The 25436-nt window shown below is 38.0% G+C and overlaps 1 protein-coding gene across 4 annotated transcripts in view; it reads right to left on the bottom strand.

Moving 5' to 3' along the window:
* Positions 1 to 25436, bottom strand: part of LOC111572926 (spectrin beta chain, non-erythrocytic 1) — a 192966-nt gene that overhangs the window by 1535 nt on the left and 165995 nt on the right. For 2 of the 4 annotated variants that reach the window (XM_055018548.1, XM_055018547.1), the window contains 16 exons: positions 24454 to 24543; positions 23173 to 23451; positions 20646 to 20776; positions 19682 to 19886; positions 18871 to 19245; positions 17911 to 17997; positions 14741 to 14755; positions 12560 to 12717; positions 11064 to 11202; positions 9903 to 9987; positions 9626 to 9822; positions 9448 to 9548; positions 8817 to 8871; positions 2657 to 2859; positions 1379 to 1552; positions 746 to 788 (listed from right to left, as the gene is read on the bottom strand). In XM_055018548.1, coding sequence (XP_054874523.1) covers positions 746 to 788; positions 1379 to 1552; positions 2657 to 2859; positions 8817 to 8871; positions 9448 to 9548; positions 9626 to 9822; positions 9903 to 9987; positions 11064 to 11202; positions 12560 to 12717; positions 14741 to 14755; positions 17911 to 17997; positions 18871 to 19245; positions 19682 to 19886; positions 20646 to 20776; positions 23173 to 23451; positions 24454 to 24543 — 2337 coding nt within the window. The remainder of the gene's footprint in view (positions 1 to 745; positions 789 to 1378; positions 1553 to 2656; positions 2860 to 8816; positions 8872 to 9447; positions 9549 to 9625; positions 9823 to 9902; positions 9988 to 11063; positions 11203 to 12559; positions 12718 to 14740; positions 14756 to 17910; positions 17998 to 18870; positions 19246 to 19681; positions 19887 to 20645; positions 20777 to 23172; positions 23452 to 24453; positions 24544 to 25436) is intronic. The other 2 variants (XM_055018549.1, XM_023276818.3) reach the window with 1 other exon arrangement.

Here is a 25436-nt window from a genome sequence, read left to right on the forward strand (position 1 = left end):
AAATTTGGATTTTCTGCTATTCTTTTGATTCCAGGCTGCTCAGCACAACCAGGAAGCCACCGACTGAATCAGTCACAAGACAAAATTTAGTGAATTTATCAGAACCAGAAACCAGATTTTCAGTCCTCCAGTGAGCCGTGATTCATCAGTGACAAACTGTTCCAACAGAAAGTTATTTTTTTGGAAAAAAAATGCCCCAAATTATGTCATTTATTAGAGCAAGAAACCGTAAAAGCAGAAAAAAATGTGGATTTTCTATTTTCCAACGCTCCTTCAACTACTCATGTGTTGTTTTGTTGGGACTATTATCCTGAAATTACTTTATTCTATTTTATTCTGTGCTTCTCAGCACAACCAGGAAGCCACCAGCTGTGACCAACAGCCACAAGACAAAAATTCAGGTACCTTAATTTAATTTTATCAGAACTAGAAAGTGCAAAAACTAAAAGTCTTCCTATTTACAGACTTCCAGTGGTCGGTGATTCATCTGTGACTAACCGTTCCAACAGGAAGTCAGAACCAGAAACTCCAAAAACTGAAAAGAATCCTCTTATTTTTAACTTTTCACTCGTCCATTATTCATCATTTATCACAAAAAATAACATTTTTGGAAAACAGCATGCCTTTAGCAACATACAGTACTTAATAAAACATAAACAACAGTATTAGTGGAAGACAGAGGACTTCAGTAGCAGTTATTATCCTACAGATAAAATCAGAAAAAGAAATATTTGTTAATACTTACGTCATCTTTGGCTTGGAAGAGATACTCATTTCCATCAGTGATCCTGCAGAAGACGATAAATATGAATTAAAATTTACAGGAAAACTTCAACAGTATTTATTTTCTATGTACTTTTTTGTTTGCAGAACATTTATGTACGTTTTAGATGACGTGTTTCCAGCTGTGAAAACAAAAAAACACAAACTGATGCAGCTTTAAAATTAAAAACATCTGCAATATCACACTGTTTTCCTGCAGAAAAAAAAATCCCCTTTAAGAGGATTTGCACAACTTTCTGATCACATCTTGTAAAAATCAAGCTGCCTTGTCTTGTATGTTGCTCTGTAAAGTAAAAATGCTGCTGTTTTTTTTGGGTATTTTTGCTTCTCCAAGCATCTTGGAAGTAACTTAATAATCTTGGTCTTTCGTCTGTATGAAGGATAACCATTCTTTATGTGTAACTGATAGGATTTTGTGGATTTGAGGCATGTTAGCAGGAAATATAATGTACTTTCCAACTCTGTTTATTTGTATTTTTGCAGTCTGGCACCATTAAAATGAGCTTCTGAACATACAACCACCACTGGATTACTGAAGGAAAACTGGAGAATCACAGAAGCTGTTAAAGTCTGTTTCTTTCATCCTGAAACCCACTTGAGCTTGAAGACGTGCTTCTTCTTCTTGTAGTCCACGGCCACCTCGCAGACGGCGTCCTTCAGGCTGACAGGGATCTCGCTGTGGTACGGGATTCCCTGACTGGCGCTCTTCTGGTCCTTATAGAAACCCATCTCCTGCTGGTTGATCACACAGTAGACGTTGTGCCACGACCTGCAGAGACAGTCAGACATGATCAATACTGATCTTCTGAGATGAAAGTGATCGTTAGAGACATTTGGCCCTGAAAAAATGAGTTCACACAGCTGTGATTAAACCTGTCAGCTTCAGGTAAATCTCTGTTCAGGGTATGACAGAGGTTTTAATCTTGACAGAGCTGGAGACGACAGCAGCGCTTCATTATTAACCCTCTGAACCTTCATCAGCTTTTGGGTGTTTTTACTCACTTTAATATAAAGTCCTGCACCTCTATGGGAGAAGAACATCCATGACAAGAAAAAGAAAGAACTCAGAAATTCCTTCTGTGGAGCATAGTACGGTTGCAACGCCACGAATGAGAAAAAAGAAAATAATTTAAATGTCTTTGATTATTTCTTTTATAATAATTGAAGTAAACTGGAATCAACATGTACAAGATTTTTCCAAATTCCTACAGATTCTACCAATAGTGGAAAAACACAGGGGCTCTGCACACTATAGATACTTTCCTACTTATATTTCTTAATTTGTTCCCATACTTGTCTCTGCCCTAGTTTGTGGAAATACATCTTCAGTTCAGCTGAATATTCTCTGAATTTTTGCCACTCAAATGTCTGTCAAAAGTCAAGTCACTTATAACTTCTTACTTGCATCGAGAAGCACAGAATTTTTTGTTTTTTACAGAATCTGGTTACTGCAAATGGTTTAGTTTGGTACACTTTAAAGGAGACGTAATAAAAAATGATGTTGATAAATTATCTTGTTATTTTGCTTGGACCTGGACTAAAAGTCTGACATGATTAGTTCAAAGACTGTTGGGAAATCTTAAATTTCTCCTGTCTTCACAGTGTTTTCTTATGATAAATGTTTTTTTTTTTTTTTTTTTTTTTGCATTTTCAAAAACAAAACAAGCCTTTCAAACCCACTGATAGATTTTAGAGTTCAGAGGGTTAATAATCTAATGATGCCACATATAATACATCAGACAGAGGGAAAAAACTGTGTTTTTACTTCAATATTTTATCTACATTTTGCTGCTGTGTACTTTCACTTAAATTACCGATCACCCCAGATTAACTGTATCATCTAGTTGGGGAACAACCACCAGCTGCTTCCTACCTGCTTGAAGCCTTCTTGTTGTGACCTTCCCACTCATGTTTGCGGTGCAGGAAACCCTCCAGCTGGGACGTCGGGGCGTCCTGTTGGGTTTTGGCCGGCAGCGTTGCCGCCTGGCTGGCTTTACCTTTACGAGACGCCCCTGGAGACCCAGAGGGACTCGGCTCTGACACTCCGTTCACCACCTCAGCTCCTTCAACGTTCTCCTGGAACCAGAAGAGATTAAAAAAAAAAAGTCAGAGAACAGCAGTGGATGGATGAATCTTTCACACAGTCACAGAAGCTGTAAATCAGAGCTGCAGCATGCAGAGCAGAGATGATCAAAGGCTGTGTAGACACTTTAAAATGATCTAAACTTACCCAAAACCTGCCATTTGAATGAATGAAGTGAACTTAGTCAACCTAAAACCATCAAAAACCACAGAGGGCATCAACCTGAAGCTACACTCTCACATTTAATCTTCCTGTAATCAAAAGTAATCTGCTTTGTTTTAAAGCTGAAGACCACAATGTTCTAAAACTCTGTATTCACCTGAACTAAAAGAGGGTATATGAAACGTACAATCCAAGAAAAACTGGCCACAGAAATGCAACCACACTAAATGAAACTATCCTACTGCACTGTTGACTGAAAGTTGCTATTAATTGGTTGCATCATTGTGTGGGCCAGATTTACTCTGTTACTGGGCAAGAAATTATTCAGGAAACATGACACAAGGCCACAAAATTAAACAAAAACAGGGCCAGTGTTAAGCTGGATTTACACTCTATAGATCATTGTGTCAAATTTCTTCAAATAACATACAGAAAATAAAATAACCAACAAAAAACAGCACTTTTTACTAACATGATCAATTTTCTCAACGTTGCAGTTGATTTTATCTTATTGACAATTTGTTTACACCAGCAGATGTAATAAATTAACAAAAACATTGCCAGTGTTTCAAGTCAACAAACTTAAATTCATTGTTAAGTTTGGCAATTTAACATTTATAAACCTTGAGTCTGTATATACCAAACTTACTAGCTTCCTTACCTCTGAACTAATCAACATTACTTTAAACCAACACAACCCAATCTTGGAGGCCTAATTAATCCAGACTTCCCATCCATCAGCTACATCAGCCTTTTTAAGCTTTTGGTTTTTAGTGTTTAATTATTTAGTGAGCTCAGCTGGATTCCAGCGCTGATTAGAAAAACATTTGCATCGTATATTAACAGCACAGAAATGTAACATGCACTGATTACACGTTTTACAACATGCATGATCACAACACCACTCCACAACACGCAACATGGTGGACAGCGTGAAGAAGGTCGAGGGCGGGGAGAAGCCAGTGGAGGTCAGAAACACGAAATAATCTCAAACAATTAACCACAAAATTGCTTGGAAGTCATTACTGGGCGTCATTATTGGTGAAGGGAGATTGGCCTAGTATCAAAACAGAGTTTATTTTTCCACACCACACCCACTCCAACCGGATGCTTATTACCCTGAGCGCTTCAAGGGGCCGGATGAGAACAGTTCAGAAGCCGGAGCAGTCCTGGGAGCTTTAACTGAAGGGCTGCAAGAGCTGGACCGATCCTGGGAGCTTTTATTTAGAGCTTGGAAAGAGCTAAACCAACCATGGAGGAAGTTTGTCCAGTCCTTAGAGGTGTCTTTAAGGTTGGACCAATCCTGGGAGGTTTTATTGGTAAGATCAGGGACTAAACTATCCCTCATTAAATGAGTCTCTTGGAGATAGTTTGTCCAATTCTTAGAGGTGTCTATTGAAAGTTAGACCAATCCTGGGAGCTTTTATTGGTACCATCAAGGACTCAAGTACTCCTCATTGAATCCTGAGCTTCAGTGACTTTGTCCAATTCTAAGAGTGTCTGTTAAAAGCTGGACCAATCCTGGGAGCTTAAACTGAACAGCTACAAGAGCTGGGCCAATCCTGGGAGGTTTCATTGGGAAAATCAAGGACTCAGCTACTCCTTAGCTTCAATGAGTTTCCTAGACAACGTTTGTCCAATTCTAAAAGGTGTCTGTTAAAGGCTGGACCAACTGTTGGAGCCTATATAGGAAGTTTAAAGGACTATTCCTCACAGACTCCTGAGCTTCATTAAGTTTCTTAAACAAAGACTGTCCAATTCCTAGAGGTGTCTGTTTTTACCAATTGGTAGGTTTTACTGATCCCAGGAGCTTTAACTAAAGAACTGCAAGAGATGGACCAATCATGGGAGCTTTTATTGGGAATGTCAAGGATTTAACTACTTCTTGGTGAATCCCGAATTGCAATGATTTTCTTAGAGAAAGTTTGTCCAGTTCTTAGAGGTCTCTGATAAAGTTTGGACCAATCCTGGAAGCTTTTATACGTAGTATCAAGGACTCAACTGCTACTCACTGAATGCTGAACTTAAATGACTTTGTGTCTTCTGATCTAACTGCTAATTTTCTACTCTAAAAACCTCCTTTCATTTTGTTGACGTTGATCCAAGTCACTGAAACCAGCCTGGCGAGTTGAACATATATTAAAGTAAAGCCCCAGGATGAAGAACATGAGATGAAGGCGTGTAACAGAAAATCCAACTGAAATGCTACCGATGGACACAGCATGCAACAAAAAAAATACAACATTAACACTGTATGTGGAGAGAAGTCAACACTGCACATGGATAAACACAAAGACAGACAAATCAGAACAGGTCTGAGTGCACTGATTGATTGTGACGGGTTTATTGGGGAATGTGTGTTAGTCAGGAGGGAGCTGGGTCGACATGCAACAGGAGAAACTATAACAGTAAACCATGAAAACAACAAGGACTGATGATAAAACTAGAACTAAATAAATATGGAGGGAGGTGGAGGACACAAACACACTCACACAGTGGGACGTGTGGATCTAAATAATAAATACATGAATGTAGAATGATTCTGAAAATGGATCACATGATGTGTAACAAAAGAACTTCACATATGACTTCTTTTCTGGAATGATCGTGGAATTCAAATATTTTAATTAACTGCACTTTAAGAGAAATCTGAACAAATATAGCACAATAAAATTTGCAAAAAGTGAATATTATATTTCATATGAAAATGTTAGCCCTGCAAATTAGCCCAATTTATCATATTTTTGGGTGGAATTAAGTAATAAGAAACAGACCCGTTTGGAATTAACCACTAAACCACTTAAACAACCACTAAATGGAAGCAATGTAGTCTTACAGTGCATTTAATGCATTAAAGTAAGACTGCTGGTATCAAATCACTTTCCAGAAAAATCATCAAAGTTTCAGTTTCAATATCTGATATGTTGTCTTTGTACTATTTTCAATTAATTCAATTTCTTTGCAAAGAGGGCTGGAAAAGCCATGAATTCAACTTTATAATTATTTGTAGTTTGCAGTAAATAATATATAACAGTTTTCAAAATTGCAAACGTTTGCCAATTTTTTTTGCCAATTTTTAAAACATATGTTTACACCAGTATCTTTTTTTTGAAACATGAATGTATTTTGCCATTTCTTTGCTGAGAGTCCTTTAAAAGCTGTGAATTTTAATCAATTCTTATTTACAAATAACATTTCTCCAAATTGTAATCTTTTAACAAATTTTAAGACTTTTTTTTTTTTTTTTTTTTAAACAAAGTGTGGCATTTTTTATTTTTTTTAAAAATTGGAATGCAGTTTTTGTATTTTGGTGATGCTGAGAGGGTGTTAAATGCTGTGAATTCAATGTTGTATAATTCTCAATAATGTAGAAAAATAACATTCTCCCTAAGTGTAAATTTTCTGTCTATTTTGAAACACATTAGTGACATAAAATTAATGTAAAAATTAGCTGTTACATGAACGGACCTTCACACAAAATTTATCTGTGATGGAAAACATGGTGGAATAAACTGTATATTGGCCTCTGTAAATAATATGAAGATGGAAAATATGGGCGGTGGGATGTAGACAGACCTGGGACAGGTAGATATACTGTTTTCATTTGACCACTTTTTAGAGCGTAGTAAAGTACACAAATAATTCTGTTATTTGTTGAATGTAATTTCAGTGCTTCTTGGATAAAACGTATTCTCTATGATGTAAAATAATTTCTCAGATACATTTGTGGTTGGATTAATGTGTTAGTAATCAAAATAAACTTTAAGGTGCTTAAAATATTTTATTTTAAAACAATAACAGTAAGACATGCTTTATTAAAGATGAATGGTGTTTTACTGTGTAGCTCAATATGCCGACGATGCTGTGTTTTACATTAGAGAATAACTATCTTGAATAAAAATCAGACAAATTCTTTAACAGACTTGAATTAATTCTTTGTGGTGTTAAAATAGAATTTTGGAATATAATTCGTCAAATACATTTGTGGCTGGATTATTCTGATAGTGATCAAATTAAACTGTAAGGTGCTTAAAATCTTTTATTTTAAGACAATAACAGTAAGACATGTTTTATTAACGATAAACAGTGTCATTTTGCTGTTATATTTGACTGTATATCTCAAAATGCCGACGACACTGTGATTTATATTAAAGAATAACTATCATCTATAAAAATCTTACAAATTCTTTACCAAACTTGAATTCACTTTCTATGGCTTTAAAATTGGATTTTGGGGCATTTTTGTGGTTGGTGGCCTTCTCAGGTGTTCATATTCCACATCGTGAGTTTATAAATGATGACGTAAACCAGCAGAATCATTAAGAGCTGAGGGGAGAGGATGACAGGAGAGTCGAGCTGAGGGAGACAGAGGGAAGAAGGGAGGAACGTAAAGGAAAATGAGGGGAGGAATGTATAGTTTCAGGTGTTGTTGGCCTGTTTTTGTGCATGAATGTGTGTCTTTGTGGTCCCAAACAACATTTATACAGTCACACTCACAACAAACGGGGGATTGTACTGTTTTGTGTCAAAGTTTTTTGTGATTTAAAGAGTACAGAGTACCTTTTCTTCTTCTGCTAGCCAGTTTCTAACTTCTTTCATTAAACACATCAAGTACAACAAGTAATGTTAGGCAAGTTTTTGGAAATAGACCAGCTGGAGTTCAGAATTTGATTAAAAACAAAGGTTTTCCCAAAAAACAAGCTGTCAATTGAACAAACTAAAAGCGGACACAACAAAGACTTAAGTTATCATCTTCTTGAGCTACTTTCTAGTGATAAATTCTTCATTTTCCTGACAGTTTTTAAGTGTTAGAAAGAAGAAACAGGTTCACTGAATAACTATTAATGTTCACCTGAATCTTTTCTTCAATCGTGACTTATTTTAATCCTTATTTTCAGTGGAAATGTATAGTTTTTTGTTGTTTGTTTTAGACTGGATCAAGAGTTGAGCACGTACATATATGAACTTAAAGGAATCGGCTTGTAATGAAAGAGGGCCTTCCAGTGAATAAAAGCAGCTTTACAACCTTTAAAGTTACATACAAACTAACATATTTTCACTTTAAAATGCAAAATTTCAACCCCATTTAGTTAAAAAAAAATATTGTTTTTTATTTAGCCGCTCAAATATACCAGTTTTTAGCGCATTCAAGTGGTCAGTAAGGCAAAAAAGTTGAATAATTTGAATTTTTCTGTTTTGTTTGATCAACAAAACCTCTTCCTGTTAATCAGCCCTGAAAAGAAGATTCAGGTGGACACTGAGGTCTTGAAATGAAACTTTCTAAATCAGTCGAGCTGCTCCTTGAAGACGCAATAAATTTCAGACTAATTAAAACACTTGCTGATTGGTCCTCTCTTGCTAGCAGAACTTAACAAACCTACATTTCCAGTCATTGCTTTCTGTCTCTTATTAGATAATTAGCGGTGATTTAGAAGCTTCTTGTTAAAGGTAATTACACTAATGTGTCAGAAGAGAGTAATGTAAATGACACGTTGAAAGCTAAACTTGTTACACTTATAAAATAAGACATTATTAATCAGTCAGAAGGACGAGGAGCAAACAATAAGAGATAAATACAGGAATATTATCTGTGTGTCCAACAACACAGCTGGTTAACAGCAGAGTCAAACATGTTTCTGCATGAGGTTAAAGTGTTTTGTTTTTGTTTGTCTTTGTGATTATATTTAGGTATATTTAATGTGGTTTGCATGTGTCAGGGTGCAGCGGTGGTCCTGCGGCTCTGCAGGGTGCTGCTGTATTTCTGGTAGGCAGGAGAACGATAACTAACCCTGGGAGACTCCTGGTCGGACGGCAGCCCGTTCTGAGACACCGGCTCGCCCTCCCTGCAAAGCACAAAGCACAAAGCACAAAAAAAGGGTTAAACACATGAATACTTCCTTTATTTTCATTTTATTGTTCTGGTAAATGCTAATGAAATCAAAAAATGTATTTATGACAAAGTTAACAACCCTTCTGTGCACTTTATTCACTTATTTATTCAGTTTATTCTACGTCACATTTAAAAATTTGCAAAAAATAAATTATTTGCACTAGATTCTGTAAAAACTGAAACTTCCGGCATGACAGTTAAGCTGTTAGAGGCTCAGAAAGTTCTCAGATGAACTGCAGACCGTGTATAGAAAATTTTAGTTCTAAAAAATCTGTAGTATGTAGAGCTGCTATTGGTTTTTCCAGTGTTAGTAACAGCTCTGGGCACTTGGAAAGATGTTGTACAGCTTGATTTCAGCAATTTTTTGTGAAATATATCATCAAAGAAATGTGATAACACAATCGCATTTGAATGGTGAATACTGAGACTAAGATGAATTGTTTGATTTCTTCCATCTTTGTGTTGACTTGAATGCCTGTGAACAGATTAAAACTCCTGGACGTAAAATGTTATAAATAAACTGTCTCACCTTTGCTGAGCTGCAGCCTCGGCCGTCTGACCCTCTGCAGCTGGTGGTTGTCTCCTTCTTTCTTCTTCCTCTTGCCTTCTTCTCACTTCCAATAACTCCATCTGAAAACACAAATCGAGAGTCAGCGCCTCCTCTTTCAGTCTTGAGACTAAAGCTGGTGGATTCTCATATATCTCACCGTGGTCAGCCTCTCCAGAGCGGCGAAGCGTTCCTCCCAGGTGGCAGCCGACTTCTCGAAGGCCTCGTGGCGTTTGATGAGCTTCTCCACCTCGTCCACGTTCTGGCCCATCTCCCTGCTGGACAGGTAGGGCTCCTGCCCCAGCAGCCAGGCCTCGGCCACCCCAGCGTCCCTGGAGAACTGGTGCACCTCCAGGACTGGACACGCATTTAGACGTCAAACCAGGTTCACCTTTACTAAACAATAATAAATAGTTTGACTAAAACAAACATCTCACCCAGTCTCAGCCACTCCCATCTGTCCTCCCACTTGTCAATCATATCTTTCCTCTTGTCCGTCAACTGTAACAACTTTTCTTTAATCTGCAGGAAGAAAAAGATGATATTTCAAATTTTAAAAAAGGCTACATACTGACTTAAAGTACTTAAGAATGCCTTAATGTGGTTTAGATGAAGAATTAATGAACCTCAAATCCACCAATGGGTCTGAAAGGCGTTCAGATTCACACTGGCAGACTTTGGTTTTATCTTTTTTTTTTTAATATAAAATTGCCAAAATTAAACCATTTATCAGGGCTTCAAAATGTTAAAACAGAAAAAAAATGGATAGTTTTTAATTTTCCAAAAGTCCTTGAACTACTCGTGTGTCTCTTCCAATTCTGTTGCAAAAATTAACCACATCTCAGCTTAAAATCTGGATATTTCATCAAAACCACTTCAGTTTACAAGTTTTGTTTTTTTTTTTTAAACGGCAAAAATTTACTGTTTCCTCTAACTAGATCCTGTAAAAAACAAAAAAATCTGCACTCATTGGAGCAACTATTTACCCATGATTGACACAGTTGTGACCAACTGTCATGTGACAAAAATTGGGAGTTTTCAGCTGAACTGCAGGCAGTGTTTACACAGAGCAGAGAGGAAACAAGTATGGAAACAAATTAAAAATATCTACTCATAAACTAACTTGTGCCACTATTTTTGTTTCCAGTGTTGGTAAAACCTGAGGGAACTTGGAAAAATGTTCTATATATTGATTTGATGTTTTTCAATTTTAGTGAAATAATCAAGAAGTTCAGCTTTTTTTTCTTTCTTTTTTTTTTTTAAAGATTAGTGGCATTATAACTGTGTCTGAAGACATTTCTGAATTCTCTCCCCTTCTTCATGGCTGTTCTGTTTCCACAGAGGTGCAGAAAAATGAGCCAACAGTGACTGAAAATGTGACAAGAGCAATAAAAAACAACCAAAAACTGCTTGGAGTTCAGAAATTTAAAATATGAAACTAAAAGTAGGATAAATTAGAAAAGGTGCAGCAAGGACTGACTTGATGTTTAGTTCAGCATATGTGACTGTGAACATGACAAAATACATCAAATTTAAAAAGCACTAAATCCTGAAGTAAAAACAGCAGTAAAATAAGCAGCATATGAGGGCGTTTCCACCTCCTCTGAAGCGTAGTGCTTCCTGGCCAGCAGGGCTTTTCCCAGCTCGATGCAGGCGGTGAAGCTGTCGTTCCGGGCGTCGATCTCGGCCTTGATGCCCTGATGGTTGTTCATCAGCAGCTCCACCGAAGACACGTCCCTAAAAACAAGAAACACGCACAACAAAACCAAATCAGCAGCATCCAACAACAAAGAGAAGCTTGTTTACTGTAGTGATGATAAACTCTACAGATGTTCTTGTTTCAATCAACAGTAAAATGAATGCAAGAGTGCAAATTGTGCCAAAATCAATATTGAAGTGCTGATTCAGATCTGCACTGAAGCACACAAACTAACAGTCTTGGAATATATGTTTATAATGTTTTGTATCATTTTTGACTAAATTCAGTTGTGTTTTGCACATTTTTGGGGGGGATGTGCTCTTCTAGATCCTATGTTACAGGAAATTGGAATTGGTTGCACAGTTTTAAAAAAAGCTTGGGGAAAACCTTCCAGAACGATCCCTTTAGACTAACCCAGTTTTGTGAAAAACTAAAAATTTTGCACTTCCATGTGTAATTGTGAAGCCACTAGAGACTCAGCTACAACAAACAGCCACATCATGGAAATTTAGATAATTTTTGGTTGAATTGCAGGCAGTGTTTACACAGAGCAGAGAGGAGACAAGTAAAACAAATTAAAAATATTTACAGTATGTGGACTTGTCATTTTTTCAGCGTTGGAACTTTGCACAACAAAAATATTGTGCACGTTGATTCCAGGTTTTTTCAATTTTTGTAAAATAAATAAACTATACTTGTTTTTTTGCCCTTTTTATGATTTATGACATTCTAGCTGTGTCAAACTGCACAGAAGACATTTGTAAGTTGTGTCTACTTCTATTCATGGTTGTTCTGTTTCCATAGAGATGCAGTACTTTATGTAACAGTGAAAAATGATCCCAGAGTAAAGTACAAATGTGACAGGAGCAAAAAAACACTCAGAAACTGGTTGGAAGTCAGATGGTTAAAGGTGCCAGAGCAGCTAAAGATTCTATTTTTTCAAAGGTTTGCTAACACTTTCTAAATAAAGCTTTGTAAATAATATGTTAATGTACATACACAGCTTCAGATTTACTTTCCATTAATGTGATGATTCGATGAGGTTAACTGAGGCTTTTGTTTGTGATACTAGTTTAGAAGCTGACAATTTTGAACTGTGGTGTTTTATTGTAGACATATTTTACTGATTTATGTCATTTTAAAGAATAAAAACTAACTGATTAATTAAAACATGCATTTTTTTCTTCCTTGACATCCTGTAGCATGTATGCTTTTGCTGCAGATTTGCTCAACAAGGTCATTTTAGCAAAACAGTTTGAAATGCTGGAGCAAGACTGAGGAAATAGATGTATACCTGTGTAATGAATTTAAATATCGATATCAGGGGGTCATTAAACACTGACTCATCCAGACTGAGGTGATGAAACAAAGTGAAATGTGTCTGAACTCTCCTACCTGGGCTTCTCCTGGGCCTCGATCAGACGGATGACGTCCTCCATCCACAGCATCAGGTCCCTCACCATGCTGAAGAAGCGGAACTTGTCTCCGGTGTCGACCAGCTTCACCCGACGGCCCTCCGCCGCCTCCAGCAGATTCTTCCAGGCCTCCAGGACCTGAAGGGGAAACCAGACGAAAACACAGCAGAGTTCAGACCAGAACCTGAACATCAGAGCTACTAAACCCTGATAAGTGAAGCTTTGTTCATTAAGAATGTGTTGCTGCGTTATTGATCTTTATTGTATGAATTCATGGAGGAGGTGTCCTTCTGTAAAGACACAGTTACTGAGTCTAGTTATGCTCAGGTCCAGTTGTTCTGTTGGGAAGCATCGCAGCCCGGTGAGGTAAATAAATGGGATACAAGCAACTAAAAACGCATTCATCGTGCAGATTGCAGAGGCAAAAGCTCCGTACGAAGCAATACAGATGCACATCCATCTCCTATTTTAACAGATCAGCGAGCAGGACTGCTTAAATCCATGTTGTAATAAGGAATTAAATTAAACTGTAACACTGGATTTTACCCTCACAGCCTCCATGTTTTCATCGTTATTATGTCTGCATGTGGTGGCAGAGACTCAAGACGTTACTGACAACAGTAACTGACCTCCTGTGCTTTTAAAAAGTCAGTGAGTGGTTCTAAAAGATTTCAGGTTTATCCCAATAATTACGACCCATAATAAAAACACACATTTGTTTAGCCATTTCAAGTACTTTTTGCAGATTTGGTGCTCAGTGCGCAGGTTTGAAAAGTGTCTTATATTTTTTTTATAAAGAAAGAAATTGCTAAAATATGTAATTTATCAGAACCAAAAATCAAGAAACTGTAAAAACAGAAAGAATTGCTAGATTTTCATCTTTTCAATGGTGCTGTTCCACCAGGAAAATTAACTGAAACAAAGCTTAAAATTGTGATATTTCCTCAAAATGACTTTATTCTACATGTCTTATTCAAAAATTTGCCAAAAATGAACAGTTTGCTCCAACCAGATTCTGCAAAAAACACTAAATTCTGCACAGTGTGGTGAAAGCAGGAAGCCAATAGTGACTCAACTGCAACCAACAGTCATGAGACAGAAACTATTTCCAGCAGAACTGCAGGCTGTGTGTATTCAGATAGGATATGAGTAGCGAAACAAATCAAAAAGGAAAGCAATAAAATATCTATAGTATGTAGAGTCAGCATTTTCTCCCCAGTATCGGTAACACTTGTGGGCACTTGGAAAAATACTGCAAATATTGATTCTGGGATTTAAAAATGTTTGTAAAATAAATAATCAAAGAAATTGAATTTTTTTTTGCTTTTTAATCATTTATAGCATTGTAACTTTGCTATGCTGTGCAGAGGACATGTCTGAATTCTCTCTACTTCTAGTCATGGTTGTGCTGTTTTTATAAAGATGCATGACTTTATATTGTAGTGAAAAATGAGCCCACAGTGAATAAAAATGGATCAAAAAACACCCTGAAACTGCTCGGGGTACAGAGGGTTAATATTAATGCTAGCTGGTAGCGGTATAAGTCAGTATAGCCATGTTAATCTGTTAGCAAGCAGAGCTACGTTCTACAAGCTAAATACAAATAACTAACACTATTTTCATTTTCAGTCACACCGTCTGACACTGAGACACTTTTCACAACGTTGATGGCTGCAGACGACTGCAAGCAGCGATGCTTTGCGAGCTACAAGCAGCTACATACAAGCAACCACTGTGTGCAGCTACAAATAGTAGAAATGCATCTTAAATTAGTTGGAAAGAAGCTACACTAGAGGCCAGAATTATCAGTTTTTCATCCTCAGACCCTCAGACTTTGCAAACTGCTTGTAGTATTTGTTTTGAAATTCTCAAAGGCGAAGGCAGGTGGAGTGTACTGCTTACTGTCAATCAGAAAAGCTGAGTTTATTCACAGAAATCCATCCACACATCGATCTGAGACAGATGAATGACAAACCCTACAAGTGTTTGCAAATCACCAGGTCTGCGGCTAATACTAGGCCAGGACTAAACTGCATGAAAAAGGACTAAAATGTCACTAAAACTTATCAACATTTTAGTCGGAGGATTAAAAGAAAGTCTAAAACTGCAGCCAAAATGAACGTTGATGCAAAGCCGATGTTTCTGGTAAACGGAGTCTCACCTCTCCCTTTCTCTTCTGGGTGGACAGGGAGGATATGCAGGGAAACGGACATACAGGGAATGGTCAAAACACAGCGCCATCAAAAACACTCACTGCTCATCAATGTCAACACACTGAGAGATCTGGCACAACCTGGCGGCACCCAAGTGAACAGCCAGGAGAATTTTAGGTTTTATGATGAGTTTACAAGATCATGACGTTTACACTGTGATAGATGAAAACACTTGTGGACAGATTTGCAAATAAAGATAAAGGGAATACAGACGGTAGTTTGGTTGGAGTTACACTTCAGCAGATACGGTTCAGAGCAAAGAATTTACAAAAAAAGACTCTTTCATGTCAGAGTGAAAACAGATTTCTACAAAGTATGTCAATTAATTACATATCCAAAATATAAAATAAGTGATTCAACTTCTTCAAGTCGGTATCTAGTTGGTACACCTTTAACTGCATTGAGTCTGTGAGGATAGATCTCAATCACCCTGAACATCTGGACTCTGCAATTTTACCCACTTTTCTTTGCAAAACTGCTAAAGCTCTATCAGGTTACAGGGTGATCAATAGTGAACAGCCCTTTCCGAGTCCAGCCACAAATTCTAAGTTGGATTGAGGTCTGAGGTCCGACTTGAAGACTCCAGAACATTCACCTTGCTCTCATTTAACAATTTCTGTTTAGCTTTGGTTGCTGGAAAACTAATCTTCTCTCAGGCTGAACTTCTCTTTAGACTACATCATGTTGTCCTCCAGGATTTCCCGATATAATGCTGTTTATTTTACCCTCTACCTTTACAAGCCTTTCAGGACCTCCTGCTGAGAGAAATCCCCACATCATGATGCTGCCACCACCATGCTTCACATCATGATGCTGCCACCACCACGCTTCACATCATGATGCTGCCACCACCATGCTTCACACCATGATGCTGCCACCACCATGTTTCACACCATGATGCTGCCACCACCATGCTTCACATCATGATGCTGCCACCACCATGCTTCACACCATGATGCTGCCACCACCATGCTTCACACCATGATGCTGCCACCACCATGCTTCACACCATGATGCTGCCACCACCATGCTTCACACCATGATGCTGCCACCACCATGCTTCACACCATGATGCTGCCACCACCATGCTTCACATCATGATGCTGCCACCACCATGCTTCACACCATGATGCTGCCACCACCATGCTTCACATCATGATGCTGCCACCACCATGCTTCACATCATGATGCTGCCACCACCATGTTTCACACCATGATGCTGCCACCACCATGTTTCACACCATGATGCTGCCACCACCATGCTTCACATCATGATGCTGCCACCACCATGCTTCACTGTGGGGATGATGTGTTTGTGATGACATACACTGTTTGGTGTCTGCGTCTTGTCTGATGACCAAAAAGCTCAATTTTGATCTCATCATACCAAAGAACCTTCTTCCAGTTGACCTGAGAGTCTTCACGTCTTCTGGTGAACTCTAGTCCAGGTTCAATGTGAGATTTTTCAACGTCTTCCTCTTTGTCACTCTCCCTCAAAGCTTTGACTGGAGAAGAACAGCTGTTGTACAAACAGTCTCTCCCATCTCAGCTGCTGAAGCTTGTAATTACTTTTGAGAAGTTATAGGTGTCTTGGTGGCCTGAACTGGAAATTTTTTGGCTTCATAATGTACTTATATCCAGAAGTACTGTTTCACCAGTGACTTGACCTTCCAGATACAGGAGTCTTTATACTACAATCACTGAGGTGCATTTACTGCACTACGATTATCTCTATTTCATAACTGTGTGATTTCAGGCACGAACTGGCTGCACCTGTATTGAATTAAGTTAATCCCTTTAATGGGGGTGAATACAAATGCAATCACTTGTTTTACATTTTATATTTTCAATCAAATAACATTATTTTGTAGAAATCTCTTTTCACTTTGACATGAAAAAGTCCTTTTTGAATATGCATTCTTATTTTTATAAAAATACAAAATTTTGACCATGATTTCATGTTGAAAAACAATAAAAGTGGGCATTTTCACAGATGGTGGATAGTTTTTACAGGCACTGTAACTGCAGAAATCCACCTGTAGTGTCTCTAGCGAATAACAAAACTTAAAATGAAACTAAATCTTCTATCAGCTTCCTGTCTCTGTGCTTAGCAAAGCTGATAACATTCTGGATCCACTCTCTCTGTGGAAGACGGGGATTAAAGGGGCTTTTAAAAAAAGCCAGATTATTCCTATAAACTTCAGCTAGCTTCCTTTTTACTTCAGTTCAAAAACCTGGAGAATCAGACGGAAAAATCACAAGGATGTGACCGGATTATTCATCTCTATCAGGTGACTTCAGACAGAACGTGCAGTGAATTTTCCTCTTTGGATTTATAAAGATATACGGCAGCATTTTCATCCATTGTAGAAACCCATGATTTTTAAAATTCACTTCACGTTGTGTCTGACTACATGTTTTAAGTAACTCAAACGATTTGCTCTCCAATATAAACACCTTTTGGAATAAAAATTCTCCCTCAGATGGATCAAACCATTCAAACAACACATTCCTTTCAGGTGCTGTTTGATAGATGATGCTAAAAAATGTACCTTAAAAACATTGGACAGAAAAGGTCAGATAAACAACAAAACATTTTGTTTGGAGTCTTGAAGATTCAGAATGAAACTTCATAAGTTCTATTCATGATACCACTGTGAAGAGACTTTATCATAATGTTTTCAGTATTTTGACCACACCCTGTAAGATTTTAAATAATATTAACAGTACTATGCATTTTCTAGTGAATCTTGGAATAACACAAACAAGTATTTGTGCGGTCCTAGTGTGTCTTTACACAGAGCAGAAGCTTGCTATTCATTTTGTTCAAGATCCTTCTCTTGACAACTGACTCCACCTTTAAATTACCGTGTTTTATTTCCCAAACAGGGGCAGAGGAATAGTGCAGTGTTAGTGCAGCAGCGGTGCAGCATGCAGGAGGCAAAGGGCCTTTAACAGTGACGTCATTAACATCAGTGCTGTGTCCAGTTCATTTTAAATCCAACCAGTAAGAGACGGGGGGTTTCTGTTGCGTTCACATGTGGGAAATGTGCCCTGAGTTGAATTGGAAGTGAACTGAGCCCAGTCCTGATGTGGTTCGTGTTTCACTTTAACTCACCTCTCCTTCTCTTTTCTGAATGTCGTCAGCTTTGTCTCCAGCGTACGCCGACTGCAGACGAACGGCGTCTTCCTGAAGCTGCCGCACCTGCAGGAAAAGCAGTGGGAAAAAAGTTCAAGTTGGCGTAAAACAGAATCACAAATAGACACAAAACCACCACAAAAAGAAGCAAAACAACCTAAAAGACATGGAAAAAATGACCACAAAGAGACACAAAACAACCACGAAAAGACATATAACAATCACACAGAGACTCAGAGTGAGATGCAAAACAATCACAAAGAGATGTAAAAACACAAAACATGCAAAAGACCACAAAAAACACAAAATGACCACAGAGGCAAAACATCTACAACAGATAAAAAATAACCACACATAGATGCATAAAGACAAAAACGACAGCAAAGACACTCAAAAAGACCACAAATAAACATAAAATGACCACAAACACATGCAAAACAACCCTTAAAGACAGAAAATGACCACAGACTCACAAAACAACTTCAAAGAAACACAAAACAATCACAAAAAGAAGTGGAATGAATAAAAAGAAATGAAAAATGACCACATAGAGATGTAAAAGGACAAGAATGACACACAATATAACCACAAAGGGACAACAAACAAATATACAACAATCACAACAGGAAAACATAATCAGAGAGAGATGCTAAATGATCATAGAGACAAAAAATGTTGAAGAGAAAATCGGACAAACACCTCAAAGAGTCTTAAAACGACCACAAAGAGACACAAAACAACAACCAACAGATGCAAAACCATGACGAAGCGATGTATAAAGCCAATTATAGAGAAGCAAAAAAATCACAATGACATGGAAAACGAGATGTAAAAAAATCCTAAACAAACACAAAATGTTCACAGAAAGATGTAAAATGATTACAAGAAGTCACAAACAGCCATAAAAAAATGCAAAACAGCAGCAAAAGAGGACTGTACCTGTGTTCCCAGAGCTTGGATGTCGTGTTCGAAGGTGGTGTGCATCCTCTGCAGGGTCTCCACGGTGTTCTGGTCGCGGCCCAGCTCCTCCGGAAGCTTCTTGTGTTTGTCCAGGATGCGGTTGAGGATCTCCTTGGCGTCGTGGTAGAACTTGTGGAGCTCGTAGGAGGCGGCGAGGATCTGCGTCCGGGTGTCGATGAGCTCCAGCAGGTCGGCCCAGGCTTCGTTCAGGCCGTCCTTCCACTCAGCGATGGTGGCGGCGTCGCCGTGACCAGCGTTGATCAGGTCGTCCGCCAGCCGGTTGACGGTGTCCACACGTTCCTGACCGATGTTTCCGGTGTCACGGGCAAATTCTCTGAAACGCTCCTGCAGCATCTGAAGAAGAGAGTAAAGACACACATGTTAAGCTGGAAGTGTAGTCTTCTCTAATTAAAAAAAGACAACATAAAATGATTTTTTATTATTACCAGTTAATATAAGACTTGTTTTGACATTAAATAACAGTTTAATATAAAAAATATCAACGAAAAGCAGAAGGCATATTAAGGAACAGAACCGTCTATCAAGTAAAAAAAATAAACAAAAACAACTATGACTTTTACTTAATATTAGAGGTCTATAACAATAGGATTTTTGTAGTCAGTTGTGTAATAATGTCAAATCAAGTATAAATTTTAGGCCCCTATTTACTAGTGCACAATAATATAAATGTGGAGCTGAAATTGAACTAAAATTCAACTCTAAGGACCCGATAGAAACTCATCTCTGACTGTGCACTATTAAAATAATGAAATGAGTGTGTTGTACTAACAGTGACGTGCTCGTAGTCCTGCCCCAGCTCGTGGGATCCGGCCACCACCTCCCTCTCGGCAATCCACTGCTCCAGGTCGTCCACTTCCCGGTTGAGCTGGAAGAGACGGAAACGCTCGTCCAGCTTTCCCCGACGCTCCTCTGACAAATCCTTCAGTCCGGCGTAAAGTTTATCCACCTGAGACTGACGCATACCGATGCGCTCGCTGCAAGACAAGTACAGAGAAATGATTGATTATTACTAGGGATGTCTCGATTAAGTTGTTTTTGGCCTCGATGATCCGAGTCATTAAATATTTAGTCCAAATCCAACACCGTATATTTCAAGTACATTAACCTTGTTGTAAAGCTCCAGAAGGATACTGTCCAATGTGTAGCATAGAGGGATGTGTAGTGGGATGTACCCAGGTACCACAATCTCAAAAAGACGGAGTAAACCTGTATTCTCTACATGCATGTCAGAAAATGTATAATAGATTTACTGTAGTATCTGGTTGTTCTACCACTTACTGTTTTATACAGTAACAAACACAAGAAGCACAACTCAAAGTACCAGCAGTTTCATGCTGGCAAGCAGAGAGCATCACAGAGGTTTAGCTAGAAAAGGGGCACCATGACAAAGACTTATGTGACGCTTAATGACCTCCGAACAGATTTCGGGTGTTTAAAACAATCTGGAATTAACTAGGACAGCATTTTTACACCTTAGTAGCAAATATAAGAGAATCCCTTTGTCCAGTATTTTCAATTTGTGTTGCCAAATATTGATCGATAACACTGCTGATTACTGATTTAGAAAACTAATCAAAATTTGCACATCTAGCTGATGTTAACAAAACATCGTGTTAAGGTTCATGCCGATTAGTTAAAAATCCCTTGATTCTGATCTTTAATCCCTAATTATTAGTGTTTCCTCCTCCAGGCAGCCCAGTATTCCTGCTACTGAACCCCCCGACCGGCCTCACCTGTCTGGGTGTCCGGCGGCCACCAGGCCCCGGCTGGTGCTGGACAGCTGGTGGACGGTGTCGGCGTAGTCCTCCACCGCCTGCTCCAGGATCTGATGCTTCTTCAGCATGGCCACCGAACTCTGCTCATCCTGTCAAAGAGACAGATGAACGTTTATGCTAAAAGTCAATACTCTTATTTACTTTCCAATACACACTGATAGAGAAAGTAAATTAAAGCATATGAAGACAGAAGGATGAACCGGAGAGGAGGTGGAAAAGAAAAGTGAAAGTAAAAAGAGAGAAAAATAAAGCCTGGGGAGAGTTAGAATAATTGACTGAAAGGTTTTAAAAAAGTTTCCCTCAAAACACAAACTTCCATCCAAACTTATTAACTAATCAGCTTCTAATGAAACATTGCAGCTGTGGATTTAAATTCAGTAAAACTCAAGTTTCTACAAAAAGTCAAATGCTGCAGTAAATCACAAAAAAGCCAAACCTCTCAGATCAGATTAAAAGCAAGGATACAGTGAATCCATGTCTTGTAAGAAGTGTTGGAGTTCTTTTAGTTAGTTTTCCGTCTGAGTATTGAATAAGTACTGACCAGAGCAGAAACAGCAACACAAACCAACAGAGAACCAGCAAAATGAGGAACTGGCAGGTGAACTAAAAGTAAAAATATGAAAAAGGAAGTTTTTGACCCGCAGGGCAGAGAAGTCGATCCTCTGAGTGACAGTAAAAACCAAACTGTGCTGTAAAAACTGAACAACAGGTGAAGTCATACAGACACTAAGAAGAACTACTAACTTAGATCTGATCAGTACTTTCACTTTATGTTTTATGTCAGAATGTATTCCATCTCCCATAAAACTTATTAACTGTTTTTAAAAACAAAAAACACCTCAAATAAGTCTGAAATCTGAAGTTTTTTAGAATATTTTAAGAATGTTGTTTAAATCAACTTTTATTTAATCAAAATGCATCATGGAAACACAGACAGTGGCTTAAGTTTAAGATCAGTTTGTCTCACTTTGCCTGTAATGTGACATAGATTTTATCCATTTCACCGTATCTTTATGCTTTTATGTGCATTTCATGAGTATATTTACTTAAAAACACCTGTTTTTCGGAGAAATTAACCCCTTCACATGCTGAATGAATCCAAATCGCACTTATGTTAGGTAGGAAACTTATTGTTATGAACTGGAAGGCCCCTTCACTCCCACAGCTGTTATGTGGTTCATCCAATCTAAGAAATTTGTTGCTTCACTTTGTTGATTTTTGTAAATAGTTTACTTATTTGTTTTTTAGGCCCCAAAACTAAGTTCTGTGAAATATTTTTTGCAGAATTTTGACAATTTCAGACCTGGAAACTAACATATTTCCACTCCCGTCTTACCTGAGAAGACATTTTAAGGGTTCAATATCTCCAGAAATAACATTCCTACAGCCATGACATTTTGTGAGGACACAGACTCTGTCCTCGTTAAATTTCATATATCAAGGTTCAAAGTTTATCGTCATATACATAGTAAAGAGACGTTTTTCCCTGTTTGAGGAAATTCTTTCTTTGCTAACCAAAGTGAATGTCAAACAATATAAAGTACAAAATAGATAAAAAAGAGAAATTGAAATAAAATAAAATAAAAAATTTAAAAAAGGAAAAAAATTGATAAAGAAAGGCAATTGACTATACAAAGTGTATATATATGGATGTAACCTTGTTTCCTGATTGACATTTCCCCAAGTTAAGAGGCCTCTAATATCAGTAGAATTTAACAGGTGACAAATATGGCAGAAAAGGTTCCAGTGTTTTGATATTTTGACAAAATGGTGAAGTGGATTCATTGGTAGGAAACAAAAACTGGTGTTCAAAGGGGTCTAGATGTTGTCATTATACAGCACTGATCAAAAGTTTGGGGTCACCCAGACAATTTCATGTTTTCCATGAAAACAAACACTTTTATTCATGCACTAACATAACTGCACAAGGGTTTTCTAATCATCAATGAGCCTTTCAACACCATTAGCTAACACAATGTAGCATTAGAACACAGGAGTGATGGTTGCTGGAAATGTTCCTCTGTACCTCTATGGAGATATTCCATTAAAAATCAGCTGTTTCCAGCTACAATAATCATTTACCACATTAACAATGTCTAGACTGTATTTATCATTCATTTAATGTTATCTTCATTGAAAAAAATGCTTTTCTTTCAAAAATAAGGACATTTGTAAGTGACCCCAAACTTTTTAGCGCATGTGGGAAGTAACAAGCTGCTTCCGTTTTCTTCTTTTTCACATTCAACTACGTGTAAAGGGTTATTTTGCCTTAACAAATGTTTTCATAAGCAGAAAGAACTTGAGTCACAAATAAGTGAACGAAATCTGACACAAACTGACCCTGATCTTCTTAACTGTGTCATTTGAAAAATAACTTTCATCCATCTTGTCGCTCAAAACCCAAAACAAATCCAACAAAAAACAAAGATGTAAACAAATAGATATATATATATTCCTCCCTCTTCTGTTATTTTTTTCTGCTCACCTTGGCCTTCTCCTCCGACATCATGTAGAGCTCCTGTTCGCTCATCCAGGCCTCGGCCTCGGCGGCATCGAAGTAGTACTGCTGGGCCTCGTGGGCCTCGCTGAGCCGAGCGTGACGCTTCTCCGTCTCCTTCCTGATCTGCTCCCACAGCGTCTGCAGCCCGGTGAGCCGCTGGCGGATCATCTCTGCGGTCGGACTGTCCTCCCTCAGGACGTGTTGGCTGCGCTCGAAGATGTCGTCGTATCGAGGCTGGTGGCCCTGGATCTCCTTCTGCAGTGTCTGAGGAGGTCACAGGACACAGAAATAATATTAATCCCAAAATGAAATCTGCATTTTTTTTCTTTTCCTTTAGCATACGATGGACTTTTTGTGCATTTATTATTGTTATATTGGTTGGTGTTTATGGTTTGGATTTATTTACAGTGAATTTCTGTATTTTGCAGTTTGTATATTTTTACCACGTTCATCTCTTTTTCTCTACTTTGTGCTTCTTTGATCTTATTTCTGTTTTTGCTGTGACTGGCTTTCTGTTGCTATTTTTCCTTCTTGTTTTTAAAGGTGCTACACGAATACAATTATTATTACTATTACTATTACTGTACTATTATTAATATTAATAGCAATAATAGCCTTCTTTTGTATAGCACCATTTGAAAACTATGTTACAAAGTTCCTGAGAATAAAAACAAATGTCAAATTAGAGACAAAAACAAGTTATAATAAGCTAAAATGAAATAAAGATAAAAAGACTCAAAATTAAGACCATTAAGGCATGGCAAGATAGAGGAACTTTATCTTTTATGCGGTAACATCTTAAAATTAATTCTAAAACTCACATATGGTCACTTCTCTAGCATTTTGCATTAGCTGGTCTCAATATCATAGTATGTTTCACATGCTGATAACAGAAAAAAAGTGCTTCATAACATGCAAGTCTGCAAGGGAAAGAAACGGCCTGCTCTTGTGGTTTGCTGTCTCAGCTGTACAAAGCAAGACAGTAAAGACCCTTATAATGGAGGAGGCTGTAACTACTTTCTCTTTGTAACCTACTTTTGTTCCTTCCTTCCATCCCGTCACCATTTTTTACTTCCTGTATTTCCACCTGCTTCCCTCATCCTCCCTTCCCTGCTCTCAAATATTACAGCAACTTTGAAAATGTGGTACTTAGTGCGGAGTGCAGTTACAGGTGAAAGTCAGGAAATATAGGATTAAAAGGCTAACAAGAGATGAAAATGTGACTTTTCAGATACAGGATTCAGCAAATGTTGAGAGTTTGTGTACCTGGTTCTTCTTGATGAGCAGCTGTACAGTCTGCAGGTTGTGTCCGTGGTCAGTGGATGTGGCCAAAGGCATCCTCTCCTCCACCCACAGCTGCAGAAACACACATTAAATCAGTTATTGTGGTGCAGTTCAGCTTGGAATCAACACTGTTACACTATACTGCAATTACAGCTATTAATACTCCTAGTAATACTACTTTTTCATGTGTAATATTTAGGGCTGGGACATAAACGCGTTAATTTCGATTAATTAATTACAGCGAAAATAACGCGTTAGAATTGTTAGCGCATTTCTTTGCACCCTCCTCAGTTCCCTCATTTCTGACACACCGGTAACTCTGATGAACACTCCAGCCCAGTGGGTGGCGGTAATGAACCTGAAGTCTGTTTGTAGCCATGAAGAAGAAGCACAGGAAGTACTGAGTGAAGTCAGGCACTGGTGAACAGTGAAGGAAGACAAGATTGAGCTTGTTGGACAGAAAGTTTTCTTTTAAAAATCTTCCTGATGGCAGCTTGGATAAAAGCCTGGTTGTGTGCAAATTGTACAACAAAGAGTTTTCTGATCACTGCAGCACTTCAAGCCGACGGTATCACCTCAATGTAAAACATGTTGCTGTTAGCACCAGAGCTAACGTTAGCTACGAGTCATGCTAACGGCTAACGGTGTAGCCATCCCATAATAGACCACTTTTCTAGACAGTGCTTGAGTTTACAGAAAGTCTTAAAATGTTGAATAAAATCGCTATAATTGCACTTAGATTTGCAGTAATCTGTGAATGTAGCAGACAGATGAAAAATGCAGATAAATAGAAATGAAACATTTTTGTGGTTTAAGTTTTTACTCCGTCGAGGCTCTGCCTCCTTGGAACAGGAATAACCTAAACAACAAAAATATCTCTTTTAATAACTTAATTATAAACTTTTTGTTTATAAAAAATTACATAAAAAAATGATATTCCTATAAAAAGAACCATCAAAATTACA

The sequence above is a fragment of the Amphiprion ocellaris genome, chromosome 16 (assembly GCF_022539595.1).
Source record: "Amphiprion ocellaris isolate individual 3 ecotype Okinawa chromosome 16, ASM2253959v1, whole genome shotgun sequence".
NCBI classification, from domain to species: domain Eukaryota; kingdom Metazoa; phylum Chordata; class Actinopteri; family Pomacentridae; genus Amphiprion; species Amphiprion ocellaris.